At 31.1% G+C, this 15317-nt stretch overlaps 1 protein-coding gene across 3 annotated transcripts in view; it reads left to right on the forward strand.

The window, feature by feature from the left end:
• The window catches only part of LOC143082449 (basic helix-loop-helix ARNT-like protein 1), a 75769-nt gene that overhangs the window by 13646 nt on the left and 46806 nt on the right, over nt 1-15317 (forward strand). Inside the window, exon 3 of one of the 3 annotated variants that reach the window (XM_076258111.1) lies at nt 1744-2039. The exons of 1 other annotated variant lie outside the window; for it this stretch is intronic. In XM_076258111.1, the coding sequence (XP_076114226.1) occupies nt 2033-2039 (7 nt within the window). In that variant the 5' untranslated portion in view covers nt 1744-2032. Of the gene's footprint in view, nt 1-1743; nt 2040-14199; nt 14303-15317 lie in introns of those variants that run through there. One more of the 3 variants, XM_076258110.1, reaches the window with a different exon arrangement.

Raw genomic sequence — 15317 nt, forward strand, 5'->3', positions numbered from 1 at the left:
CTACCTTTAATTTGGAATTGAAGGGATCTAGGATATTTCTTTTTTATGAAGCTGTGATTCCCCAACGATTCCCTTTATATTAGGATTTAAGAGATCTAGAATAATATTTGTTTATTTATGAATTGAATATTTCATTTGAGTTCCAGGTTACATACAATCATATACACAAACAAGCATGTTACAGCAAAATGCAATGAGTGCGTAGGTATTAAATGAAATATTTTGGCCAGCTTGCCAGCTAACTGAACCCTGAAGTCATTATTAGGTATACTATAATTAATACTACCCTCCTTTTAGAGTAGTATTTTCCTACAGTCAGATAAATTGGTTATCTGTTGGATTAGGCTACTCTTAAAAGAGGGTAGTACATACCTACCTTAATAATTACTTCAGGTTGCCAGCAAGCTAACCAAAGATAAATTACATTTACCTACACACTCAATGCTTTTTGCTGTAAAGGTGAAGCATACCCTGAGATGGCCTAGTTATCAAGCAGAACTTAAATTATATTATGTACAGTAATGATGATGATACTTGATTTTGATGTCAATTTTATGCAGATATAAATGTTGTTTAATATGAAGAATTCTTTCAGAGAAACAGAACTTTTACATAATGTAATGGTATTATAGATGAAATTGACTACTTTTCATGTAAATAAAAAAAGCCAAGAAATATGTGGTGTTAAATAAGTTGGCAACCACATCTTCATTTTTACATTGGCAAGCATTTCTATCCTGTATATGCTAAGTAAAAATTGAATTAATATCTTAGATGACTTATGATTATTTTCAAGATAGCACAGCTCTTTCAACTATTATGAAGAAAAAAATTAAATGATTGTAAAGTTTGGATATGAAGTAAATGATCATAGAATATATTCTGAAGCGAATTTATTTGAAAGGGGATTAAAAAAAAATAGCATGGTTGCAGTACTTATGCTGCCCATTAATAGGTTAATGGAAAAGTTTATATCTGATCACTGATTATCTAATATTTATTTAGATATGATAACACTATAGGTATTGATTGTGTAGTATATTACATGTATAACTATGATACATACTTAAAATTACCTTTACCTGAAATAGAAAAAAAGGGGGAAAAGATGCTTACGGTAGTAATCAAAAGTGATGTACGATATTGAGATATTGAAAAAGATGACACATTAATTTACCACACCAATAATTAATCAACAGACATTGTTCTTAGTTCTTTATAGGCAGAACATATATTGATTACAGTATATTATTCTTAGTCCAGATGACAATGGATGAACTTTGATATATCTGGGACACAATAAATTAGATTTCTAAATAGGTATATTTGTTTTATCCAAATTCCATTCAGCAGACCTTTAATAATAAATTGAACTTTTGAAACCTAAACTGTTCAAGACAATTGGTCAAAAATGTTTTGAGTTTTTTCTTTATATTCTTTATCCACACATTTCTCTTGATATTAAAATAATTCAAGTCTGGTAAACAATGTCATGAAGTTCAAGGTTATCCATTACGTTTTAACACCCTGGGTAATTCAAACTGCCAACGACACTCTTGATACATCAGTACCTAAGCATGTGGTATAATTTTAAATACTGTCATTTACACATACATCACAGGGCACTTACTTATTGATCTCCTGATTATATTGGCTTTTACAAGGGTGATAATTAATATAATTGACTTTGGTTCTGGATAACATGTGATATTCTGTATATTAATTTATAACTCTTGTTTTTAGCCAAGCAGTACTGATTTCTTATTACAATAAACGAGCCCAAACAACTCCAAAGAACTACATACAACTCCATCTGACGTCAAAATATATAGAACAACATCTGATATCCAATTATATACAACTTGAACTCCATACAACTTCATCTGATATCAGAATAGTGTTGTAAAGTCAACACATTGAACTAACCAATGTAACAACACTCTGCTAACATACTCATAAAACTGGTACTTTCTCAAACAACTAGCATTACTAACTGATTTCCTGACTCAGTCTGAGTTTGGATATAACTCATATGGAAGGTACATTATGAATCATTATATAATTACAAATAAATCTGAAAAAATATATCCTTTAAAAAAAAAAAGACAGTGTTTACTCTTCATGAGTTTTTCCATGTAATCCTTGTACTAAACAAAATTTAGAATAAATCTCTTCTAATTAACTTGTCATAGTGGAAGATATGTCTTCACTCTGTCTTTACATTATTACTTGAGTATTCAGACGGGGGCATGGCAGGTATGCACCCCAAAAAATTTACTATGTGTCGGCTGTTCTCAGCTTAATAAAAAATATTTCAATAATTTTACCTCTAAGAAAAATTAAGTTATAAGGGCCCCCCTTAATGATTTGTGATATATAAAATAGAGGTTTTTATACAAATAATGATTAAAATTCAGATTAAATATTTTATTTAAAGTCTCACCACTTGTATAACATAAAACATTTATATACACACTTAAAAACTAAGCCCGTATTAAAAACAGTAATACATCTTAAGCTTGAATACTAAAACATATATATATATATATATATATATATATATATATAAGTCTGAAAATTACACCAAACAGTGTTAGAGTTAGATTTTATACTGACAAATTTTTGGCCGTCCCTCAGCGGGATTCGAACTCACACCTTTGATACACTACAGCACCAATCGCTTAGCCTCATGTCCAGCGCTCTAGACCACTCGACCACATCCGCTATATAAAAATATAACTTCAATAGTCGTAGTGTTACCTTGTCACGGAAGGTGAATCTAGAGATAGACATGAGACACGTGTTTTTTAAGCGTGTGTAGATGTTATATTATTATTTTCATACACAATGTATTTATTATTTGTCAGCAATCTAACTCAACAATTTTTATATATACAAGCACAGAATGTATTGCTTGAATACTAAAACATATATATAGATATACAAGCACAGAATGTATTGCTTGAATACTATAACATATATATAGATATACAAGCACAGAATATATTGCTTGAATACTATAACATATATATAGATATACAAGCACAGAATGTATTGCTTGAATACTATAACATATATATAGATATACAAGCACAGAATATATTGCTTGAATACTATAACATATACAAGTACAAATGCACCATTCTTTTGGGAAATGTGATACAGACTATTAAAATAATGATTGTAATACAATATTTTTCATCATTTTTTTTTGAGTGATATTGTTCACTGTTGGAGATTATAAGAACTTTAGAGGTTGGAAGCAGTGGCATATCCAGGGGTCAAGGGGTTGGAACCCCCTTTTTTTTTACGAACAATGGGGACCTATATTTTAAACCTCCCTTTTTCCTGGATTGATTTGAACCCCTTTTAAAAAAGTCTGAATCTGCTCAGTGAAGAATAAATGTTAATCTGAGTAATCTGATTATTATGATAAAGACATACAGTGGGAGAAAGGATAATTGTCACTAATTAGGTAACAGTTTAAAACATGTCACTCAATGTCCAAACTGACAATTTCAAGGTAATGCATTTACACACCTTTATTAAAAGTCAAGGATTTTAAATTTAAATAGATACCAAAATATGAATAATAAGTTAAAACAATTTATTAAATGATATCCAAATTGCAAATTTGTGGATTTTGTAAGCCAAAAATACTATTATCAACTGTTTGGTGGGGTCTGATCATGTATTTATTGATTGTTGGTCTATCACATATTTTCATCACACTTCGCAGTTACTCTTGTAATAGAATGACTTCATATTTAGTTAGTTGCTTGGTAATGATGAGTTGTAACATGTAAGCAATTTTTGGGTATAGCCATTAAAAAACATACACCAAATATACAAGTTAATCAGAAAAAATGGGATATATTGGGATTGTTCACACAGTATAGACATGTAAACAATGCTAGATTATAACTACAGAAATACTTGGTAGATGTTTAACATTAAGGTACCAGTCTTGTATATCAACTCCAGTTCACATTAGATGAAAGAAAATAGTCCTTGTTGTTCAGGACTTTTCTAATGGACTCTACGTTTCTGTTTGATTAAAGATTCATACTGAATTGAAACATATAATTCTCTTTGAATATACAAAAATGTTGCACCTTTTTTTTTAACATAAAACCAGAAAAGTGAAAAAAAATCATGTTATTTGGAGTGGTGCAATCTAATACAGCAACCAAAAAGTAGAAAAGGTAGTTTTGACTTCATATAAGGTTTCATACCTTTTTAATCTGTATGGCTCAAGACATCCCCCTGTCCCCATTAATCACAGTATCACATTACTACTTAAACATGACATGTACATTTTAGCATTTAATTTTTTTTAAATATTTAAAAGGTCATCTGTTTGGCATGTAAGTCTAATAATATGATGCAGTCTATTTACAAAACTACAACTTTAGAAGTTCTACATTTATATACAACTTGCTTCTCTTTTTCTATTTGAATGTAGGCTGGATAAGTCTAATTTGTTTGGTCAACATATTCTTAGTCAGTTAGTGAACAAGTTTTTCATCTTATCTGGTCAAGAAGTATGACCAAGGTCACTGACTGATTTTATTTTGTGGATTAAGTGTATATGTGTGACCAGTGAATGACCACTTGATATGACATTTTTATGTAGTAAGATATAAATATTTGTTTTAATTTTTCAAGGCCTTATATTTGATCCCTGGTTACAGGACATTATTTTCAGATATAAATAGTAGGTTTTTGATTATATAGTTGTTTACCTTTTGCTAGTTGTCATTTCCAGTTAAAATTATTATTTTTAGATATTTTTACCAATGCAATTTTGCAATGTTATTGTTTTTATACATTTTTGTTTATCTCCCTTTTATATGTATTACATGTAATGTCATCTGATACAGACTTTTTGATGCAATTTTCTATAAATTCATTTTCTGCTTAAATCAAGTATTATTGTATGGTTTGATAAGTTGTATCTTTTCCTTATTTACATAAAGTTGATTTAGATTATCAAGACCATGTATTTGTTATTGATGTTTGTTTGCTTGTCATTTTTATGAGTGAATGTTTAAGTATGTTTTGGCCTGTTGAACTGTCCAATAGTTAGGGTAGTCTAGTAGTCCTTTTTATACATTATTTTGTAAATTATCTTAGGGTATGGATTCTTTAACCATAGCAGATTTATTTTGTTATAAATTAAGATTCACCTTAAATGATCTTAAATGGCCCCTTTAAATTAATTATACAAAGAGGGGCCTTGTTAGCCTAGTTGTTTCAATAAAGATCCCTCAAGTCTGGTCCGTTGATCTGAGGTTATGAGTTTTCCTGCAGAGAATGTTATAAAAGTTTTTTGCCACTGGCCTTCTTCAATTTCTTTATTTTACCTTTTAACTTCAAAGTAGACATTTTAATAATTGGGGAAAAAAATGTCTGACATGCAGTTAAGAAGGAAAATAAAGAGACTGAAGAAGGCCAGTGGCCAAAATGTTTAAAAAATGGTTTATAATACTACAATAATGTAATGTTGTGTTCCTTATTGCAATTTTGGAACAAGAACACAAAATTAATTAAAACACAGTTACTTAAGACTTAACAAAAAATATTAAGTTTATAAGAGATGTTCTGTTCAAATAAGAAAATAAACATGATAGATATGAATTAAATGTTTTTTGAAGATATATAGGTTTGTGTTATGTAGGTAATTTTAATTAATTTAACTGAAATAAAAGTCGGTATATCATTTGTGAAGTGAGGAAATATTAAAAAAATGTTGCAAAATTACCTTTTATAATTGACAATGGTGTCATGCTTGGTCATGTCCATCAAGTTTTCTAAAATGAAATGAATTAAGTTTGTTTTGTTGTGAAAGTAACATCATTGGCTATTCTGGTACCTGGACATTATTGAAAATCAAGACAATATCAATATTTGTATATTCCGTAGCCATACTGAATATTTTATGGGAGGATCCAACATACATATGGGCAGAAAATACATTTTTTTACAGGTATACTTCCAATGATAAAGGTCAAAGTAAGTTCAGGGAGAAAGGAAAGAACACCCACACATTTAACGCTGAAAAGACTTGTGTCACAGAGTCCATGTATGAAATAATTGCCACTGGACCTTAGGCAAACCATCGATCAAACACTATGTTACGTGTCTGAACATATAATATTTAGTTCGTTTATTTTTTTTAGTCTGTTTAAATACCCATCAATTATACACTCACTCCATTATATTTTTTCTCCTACAATTTTGGTTATATAAGTCTGAATTTTTTTGTTGGTTATGTCACGATGCCCTTAACTTTATCATGATGTCCTTATCTGACCTAAGAAACAGGATGTTATTTATATAACTGTTATATAAAGTTATATAATGTATGTAGAGTTATCTTCCTTTGGTAGCTTAACCAGCAGCATGGGTACTGGTAAATATTATATTTAATTAATCCAACTAAATAATCACCTTACTATGTTTGATTACAATCAGTTTAATCAATGAGTAAATGATGAAACATTTGATTTTCTTTTTATTTCAACGTGTAAATTTTTCATTATGAATGAAATTTATTTTGTTAAAAATTCAGAATTTTATAAGCTACTTTTATTTATACCATAACAAAACGAATAATGAAAAAAAACTATTAGATAGTTACAGCATTTTATATACTACATGTACTAGACTTTGAAACTAAACCTTGGTTCCATTTCTATTTTTGGAAAGATTAGAACTTGTTCTGAATCTTTACTAAGGCACCGGCCTCCCTTACAACACGACAGATTAGCTACTATAACTAAATGTATTCACACTGAAATATAGTTCCCTATTGTTCTCATGTATGTGCACATAATACACATATAAACTGGAAAATAATGGGTATATTATTGGAGCAGTTCATTCAAGAATGTATGTCATTGAGGTGTGTTGATGTGCAGGCTTTTTTAAAAACATTTTGATTAGGTAAGTGGGTATTGATACAATACTAGTACTAGACAACTGTCATTATTACTAAACAATCAGAGACAATGTGGACCTTCGATTACAATGCCCCACCTCCTAAGCTGCCACTCAAATTGACCACATTACCTATAAACCTCTGTCTTACATAATTATACAGACCACTCAATATACATCTAATTCTTATAATACACAAGTATTTGACCTCATTATTGAATACACAAATGTGTATATTAGATGTTTGATATTTATAACGATGATAGATTTATTTATTGCCAATTACTTTTGATCTACAATAGATAAATGATTAATGGATTAACAAGATCTTAAAAAAAATTAAATATGAATATAAATATGAATATATAAAAGGTATAAAGACCTGCTGTTAATGCAATTTTCAGCAATATTTTTTCCCACCATACCTTAATATGAAATAGTTCAAACTACTCTTCTCATCTTTCCATGAGGGATTTCCATCACTTTGATTAAAAGGGGGATTCAGATTATTTGTTGTCAATTTTAAGATTTAAAACATATTAAGTTAATTCATAATTAAATTCTATTTGTATTGCTGAGATTATTATATCGTTTGACTGATGAATAATTTTATTTGAAATTATTGACATAAGATTCTGCAAAGCTTACACTGCAGATTTACAGATTTATACTAAATTTAGACAAAAAAAAACATAAATATATGCAGTCCATTCCATCATGTTGTACAAATAGACCTAAGATATACAATTCATTGTAATAATTAACTTGTCTATTTTAAACATTTAATTTAACAGTTGTAATTTGGTCAATGAATTCAGTGACTGAAAATCAGGGCTTATTTTATGTGCCAACAAACTATTGAAAAATAAATAACACCTATTTGGCATTGATGATTTCAGGAACGTACCCTGGCCTTACAGGATCTGCTGCCAAAGTACTAGTTATTAACATATAAGAAAAATAACCAATATTTATTTTGCAATTATAAATTTTGTACAACTGAATCCTGGACAGTCGGATGACCTACAATAATGTAGATACTATGATATTAGATAGATGAAAAAGATTTCAATGATCTAGGGGCCTCTATGGGACCTACAATAATGTACATAGGTAGATGAAAAAGATTTCAATGATCTAGAGGCCTCTGTGGTTGATATGTCTAAGACCTACAATAATGTACATAGATAGATGAAAAAGATTTTAATGATCTAGAGGCCTCTGTGGTTGATATGTCTATGACCTACAATAATGTACATAGATAGATGAAACAGATTTCAATAATCTAGGGGCCTCTGTGGTTGATATGTCTAAGACCTACAATAATGTACATAGATAGATGAAAAAGATTTCACTGATCTAGGGGCCTCTGTGGTTGATATGTCTATGACCTACAATAATGTACATAGATAGATGAGAAAGATTTCAATAATCTAGGGGCCTCTGTGGTTGATATGTCTATGACCTACAATAATGTACATAGATAGATGAAAAAGATTTCACTGATCTAGGGGCCTCTGTGGTTGATATGTCTATGACCTACAATAATGTACATAGATAGATGAGAAAGATTTCAATAATCTAGGGGCCTCTGTGGTTGATATGTCTATGACCTACAATAATGTACATAGATAGATGAAAAAGATTTCAATGATCTAAGAGCCTCTGTGGTTGATATGTCTATGACCTACAATAATGGACATAGATAGATGAGAAAGATTTCAATAATCTAAGAGCCTCTGTGGTTGATATGTCTATGACCTACAATAATGTACATAGGTAGATGAAAAAGATTTCAATGATCTAAGAGCCTCTGTGGTTGATATGTCTATGACCTACAATAATGTACATAGATAGATGAAAAAGATTTCACTGATCTAGGGACCTCTGTGGTTGATATGTCCTACAATAATGTACATAGATAGATGAAAAAGAATTTAATGATCTAGGGGCCTCTGTGGTTGATATGTCTATGACCTACAATAATGTACATAGATAGATGAAACAGATTTCAATAATCTAGGACCTCTGTGGTTGATATGTCTATGACCTACAATAATGTACATAGATAGATGAAAAAGATTTCAATGATCTAAGGCCTCTGTGGTTGATATGTCTAAGACCTACAATAATGTTCATAGATAGATGAACAAGATTTCAATGATCTAAGAGCCTCTGTGGTTGATATGTCTATGACCTACAATAATGTACATAGATAGATGAAAAAGATTTCACTGATCTAGGGGCCTCTGTGGTTGATATGTCTATGACCTACAATAATGTACATAGATAGATGAAAACCAAAGAGGAAATCCTGGATAATCATAGGTCTGTTCTATGTTCCTTTGGAATTTCAACCAAAGATGAAGAACTGGATCTTCCATCACTGTATTGGATACCTAAACTACATAAGTGTCCTTACAAACAACGGTATATTGCTGGGTCTTCCAAGTGCTCCACGAAACCTCTTTCTAAATTATTAACATCTATTTTATCAGCAATCAAAGACGGGCTTCAAAGTTATTGTGAAACTGCCTATTCTAGAGGTGGCGTGAATCAGATGTGGATACTTAAAAATTCAAAAGATCTTTTAGAGTACATACAATCTAACTCTCTTTCATCTTGTAACAGTATTAAAACATTTGACTTTTCTACCCTGTACACAAGTATTCCACATTCCAAACTAAAAGACAAATTGAAAGAGTTGATATTACTTTGCTTCATAAAAAAGAATGGCCAACGTAGATACAAGTATCTTGTCTTAGGGAGGGATAAATCCTACTTTGTAAAGAATCACTCTGATTCAAACAAAAAATTCTCTGAAACTGATATTATCAAGATGCTTGATTTCTTGATTGACAACATATTTGTTACGTTCGGAGGACGTGTTTTTCAACAGACTGTCGGCATTCCAATGGGAACAAACTGTGCCCCTCTACTCGCCGACTTGTTTCTTTATTATTATGAGGCTGATTTCATGCAGGAACTTCTTAGGAAGAAAGATAAGAAGTTAGCAATATCCTTTAACTCTACTTTCCGCTATATAGATGATGTTCTTTCACTAAACAATTCTAAATTTGGTGACTATGTGGAACGCATCTATCCAATCGAACTAGAGATAAAGGATACTACAGATACAGTTAAGTCGGCTTCATATCTTGACTTACATCTAGAAATTGACAATGAGGGTCGGTTGAAAACAAAACTTTACGACAAAAGAGATGATTTCAGCTTTCCAATTGTGAACTTTCCATTTCTAAGTAGCAACATTCCAGCAGCACCTGCATACGGGGTATATATCTCCCAATTGATACGATATTCCCGTGCTTGCATTTCCTATCATGATTTTCTTGATAGAGGTTTGCTGCTCACAAGGAAGCTATTAAACCAAGAGTTCCAAATGGTGAAGTTGAAATCATCCCTTCGTAAATTTTACGGACGCCATCACGAGTTGGTTGACCGTTATGGAATAACCGTTTCACAAATGATATCGGATATGTTCCTTACGTCGTAACTACAATCCCCTTCCCTTTCATGAATATGACCTACCGAATTAGACTATTTACCGGATTTGTAATCACTTAAGCAACACGACGGGTGCCACATGTGGAGCAGGATCTGCTTACCCTTCCGGAGCACCTGAGATCACCCCTAGTTTTTGGTGGGGTTCGTGTTGTTTATTCTTTAGTTTTCTATGTTGTGTCGTGTGTAATATTGTTTTTCTGTTTGTCTTTTTTATTTTTAGCCATGGCGTTGTCAGTTTGTTTTAGATTTATGAGTTTGACTGTCCCTTTGGTATCTTTCGTCCCTCTTTTAAATGATCTAGAGGCCTCTGTGGTTGATATGTCTAAACTACAATAATGTACATAGATAGATGAAAAAGATTTTAATGATCTAGAGGCCTCTGTGGTTGATATGTCTAAGACCTACAATAATGTACATAGATAGATGAAAAAGATTTCACTGATCTAGGGGCCTCTGTGGTTGATATGTCTATGACCTACAATAATGTACATAGATAGATGAAACAGATTTCAATGATCTAGGGGCCTCTGTGGTTGATATGTCTATGACCTACAATAATGTACATAGATAGATGAAAAAGATTTCAATGATCTAAGGCCTCTGTGGTTGATATGTCTATGACCTACAATAATGTACATAGATAGATGAAAAAGATTTCAATGATCTAAGAGCCTCTGTGGTTGATATGTCTAAGACCTACAATAATGTTCATAGATAGATGAACAAGATTTCAATGATCTAGAGGCCTCTGTGGTTGATATGTCTAAGACCTACAATAATGTACATAGATAGATGAACAAGATTTCAATGATCTAAGAGCCTCTGTGGTTGATATGTCTATGACCTACAATAATGTACATAGATAGATGAAAAAGATTTCAATGATCTAAGAGCCTCTGTGGTTGATATGTCTAAGACCTACAATAATGTTCATAGATAGATGAACAAGATTTCAATGATCTAGAGGCCTCTGTGGTTGATATGTCTAAGACCTACAATAATGTTCATAGATAGATGAACAAGATTTCAATGATCTAAGAGCCTCTGTGGTTGATATGTCTATGACCTACAATAATGTTCATAGATAGATGAAAAAGATTTCAATAATCTAGGGGCCTCTGGTTGATATGTCTATGACCTACAATAATGTACATAGATAGATGAAAAAGATTTCAATGATCTAGGGACCTCTGTGGTTGATATGTAGTTACTACTGTTACTTAATTAGTCAACACTGGGGTTGTGATTTCAAACCCTGCTGGTGCGGGTGCACTAAGACTCCACTCCAATTTGAATTGACTTTAATTGTCAGTTTTACTATCACAGAGTCTGTGATTTTCTTAGGGCACTCAAACTTCCACAACCATTAAAAACTGGCCGCCACAAAATAGCCCAAAAGTGGTGCTTGAAAGTGGCCTAAATCAAATCAATTTCAATAATCCGAATTGAATGCTATGTTAACTGGATGAATTTTAAAAACTATTTTATGTATACAACACATAACAATTTGGCAGAGGTTATACAATAGCATGAATTGTTTTATATAATAAGAATGTTCTTATCCCGGGCATACAAACAATGCCGTATTTGGCAAAACCTTTTCAACTTTTGATCTTCAGTGCTGTACAACTTTGTACTTTTTTCACTTTCGATCTTTTATATCTGGGCGTCACTAGTGAGTCTTGTGTGGACAAGACGCGTTTTTGGCGTATTGAATTTTAAACCTGATGCTTTTTGTTATCTATTAATCATGCTTTTCTTTGTCTAATATGGTCTCCTTTTTATTTGTATTGTAGTCCTGTAATATTATGTTGTCATTTCAATGTTATATTTAACTTTGCCATTAAAGTGCAAGGTTTGGCATGCCATAAAACCAGGTTCAACCCACCACTTTTATTCCCCTTTAAAAGTGTCCTGTACCAAGTCAGGAAGATGGCCATTGTTATAATATTGTTCGTTTCTGTGTGTGTTGCATTTTAACGTTGAGTCGTTTGTGTTTTCTCTTATTTTTGAGATAAGACGTGGCACGGTACTTGTCTATCCCAAATTCATGTATTTGGTTTTGATGTTATATTTGTTATTCTCGTGGTGTTTTGTCTGTTGCTTGGTCCGTTTCTGTGTGTGTTGCGTTTCGGTGTTGTGTCGTTGTTCTCCTCTTATATTTAATGCGTTTCCCTCGGTTTTAGTTTGTTACCCCGATTTTGTTTTTTGTCCATGGATTTATGAGTTTTGAACAGCGGTATACTACTGTTGCCTTTATTTATACTATTATTTTATCAGTTTAATCCATCTTTATGTTGTTGTCTCTATGAAATAGCAAATAATTTTGTTTGTTTCTAGTGTAGCATAATGTTTTCTTGTACTAACATCGTGAATGAGTTCTTTTAAAAAAAAAGAGATTATAAAAAGGGGGACTGACTTCTTACACCAATATCACACATTTTGTTTTATCCAAATATGGTGCAGTCAAAAATACAAGTATGACATTGTTTTTTTATATAGACCTTGACTGGCTACAAAGCCCTCCCATGGTCGCAATACAAGTAGGTTGGTACAAATCAAATTTATAATAGAATTATTTGTCTATAAAGCTTCAGTGAACCCTAAAATTATGATTTGATTGTTACATAAATACAATAAAAGTCAAACAAAACCAATGAACCCTGATGAATTAATTTTCATTAGAAACAATGAAATTGGTCAAACCACAGCATTAGGTTTTTTAGACTGACCCTGGTAAATAGATTTTCTATTTTGGTATGTAATTTTGGACACATCTTCCTTATTCAATAATCTGAACATTTTTTTTTCATGTAAAATACTTTTCTTTGCTGTTATGACAAATAAGTCGACCTAAAGGAAGTTGGCCTGGGAGTATCCCTGTGAAATAGTCACTTAACATTTAGTGCATTTGTTGAATAATATTTGAATGTTGAATCTTTAAAATATGTAGAGATTTTTGTGCATGTACGTGCACGTGTCCTCAGCATGTAAAGGGTTGTCATATTTATCAAGTTGAGTTGTTTATAAGTTTTTTCCCCTTTTTCTTCTTTTGAAGATTGTCGGTGAGCTAACTGCAAATGTATTAACCTATTTTAAAGTGTCATTATAAATAATGTTTCATGGAAACTGTGAAAAAGACAAATGAGTTTAGTAACCTGCAGTATTTAAGTTTATTGTCCTCTTGTACACTCAATGTGTCTGTGGTTGAATAAAGAATTTGAATTTTGTATTTTGAATTTTGAGTTTTGAATTGAAAATTTCTTTTCTTACAGTGTTTGAAAATGTCAAGTACCATTGATTTTGGAAAACTGTGAAATGAACAAGTCACATTAATTTGACCTAACTATAATATAATTAAAGGAAAGATAAGAAAAGTTTAATTAGGAAAAAACAAATAACCTGTTGTTTATAATTTTTTTTTTTTACCATAAATTTATTTTTGACAAACACAAAATCGATATAGTATTAAATAAAAGAAGAAAGACTAAAAAATATGTGACTTCCTATAATACAGACTCATTTAAAATATTGTTTTAGTGTTTCAAGTCACTTTATAAGCTAAATTACAGAAGAAGCAGAACTCTATGTCACTACAGGGGAAAATTAACTTTATATTACGAAAGTAATTAATTTTACATAAAAAAAAGTTTAGTTTATTGATTGTGGAAAGGATAACAAGGTGTGGACATAGGATCTGTGACACCTGTCTTAAAAGAGGATAAAATGGTGGAATTAGTGTTAATTACTTAAAGCATATAAAGTGATTGTCTCATATCATAGTGAGTCGTGATTGCTGTATTAATCATGGATCCATATAGATCAAGTTTTCTGGGTAAGAAATTTTTATGAATTACATTTATATATGGATATACAATGATACTAATTGGCACACAGGAAATATACATTGTAATAAATTAATTACATATTTGTTTTGCTGCTGCTTTATTGAAAAAAAAGAAAATAAATAATTTATACCATTTAAATATCATATTACATTTTATGATTGTTGTATTGAGTTAGAGGAAAAAGAGAAGAAAACCTATGAGTTTCACAGAAATCTTGATAATGATTAATTATACTGAAAGGTTCCAGATTTCTTATTATTTTTTCTGATGAGATTTTTTTGGAAAATAGTTGATGCTTATTGTTGATTGCAAAGTCTCTTATAAAGGCTTTTAATGATCCTGATTCTTCAATGATATGACAAAGTTAGATAGAAGTTTGAAATACCCCTTAAATTGTTAACATAAAAATGGAGAGGACACAGTAGTAAAATTTCAATCTTAAAAAAAAGGTACTTTTTGAGAGGAGTTTTTGCAGTTTCTGATTATTTTGAAATATTTGCCATGATTATTGATAAGACAATTTGTAGATTGAATCCTCAAATAAACCAAAGTCCAAGTTAAGATACTAATATGACTGGTACAACTTACTTACTTAGGTTTACATAGGTTCTTTTACTGATACAGTTCCTCTTCATCAGTCTCTATATTTAGATCTTCTACTCTTCGATGATTGTTCCTTTGACTTCATACACCATTGTTTGGTTCATCAAGTATTTGTCTAGTCTGTTCTTAAATATATTTGTGGTTGATGATTTCACAATAATATCAGGTAGTGTATTCCATGTTCTCATCACTCATAGAGCAAAGGCATTTCTCCTTAATTCTGTTCTGGCTCTCTGTGGAAATATTTTCAGACTGTTGCCCCGTACCCCTGTTCTTGTAGTCATAATCCTTCCATAATTTAACAAAATTGTGCCGCCTCTTTATCATATTTTCCGTTCAGTATTTTGTATTCAATCATGTCATGTCTTAACCGTCTAAAATTTAGAGATGGTAGTTTTA

This window comes from Mytilus galloprovincialis, chromosome 7 (genome assembly GCF_965363235.1).
Source record: "Mytilus galloprovincialis chromosome 7, xbMytGall1.hap1.1, whole genome shotgun sequence".
In the NCBI taxonomy this organism is placed as follows: Eukaryota; Metazoa; Mollusca; class Bivalvia; order Mytilida; family Mytilidae; genus Mytilus; species Mytilus galloprovincialis.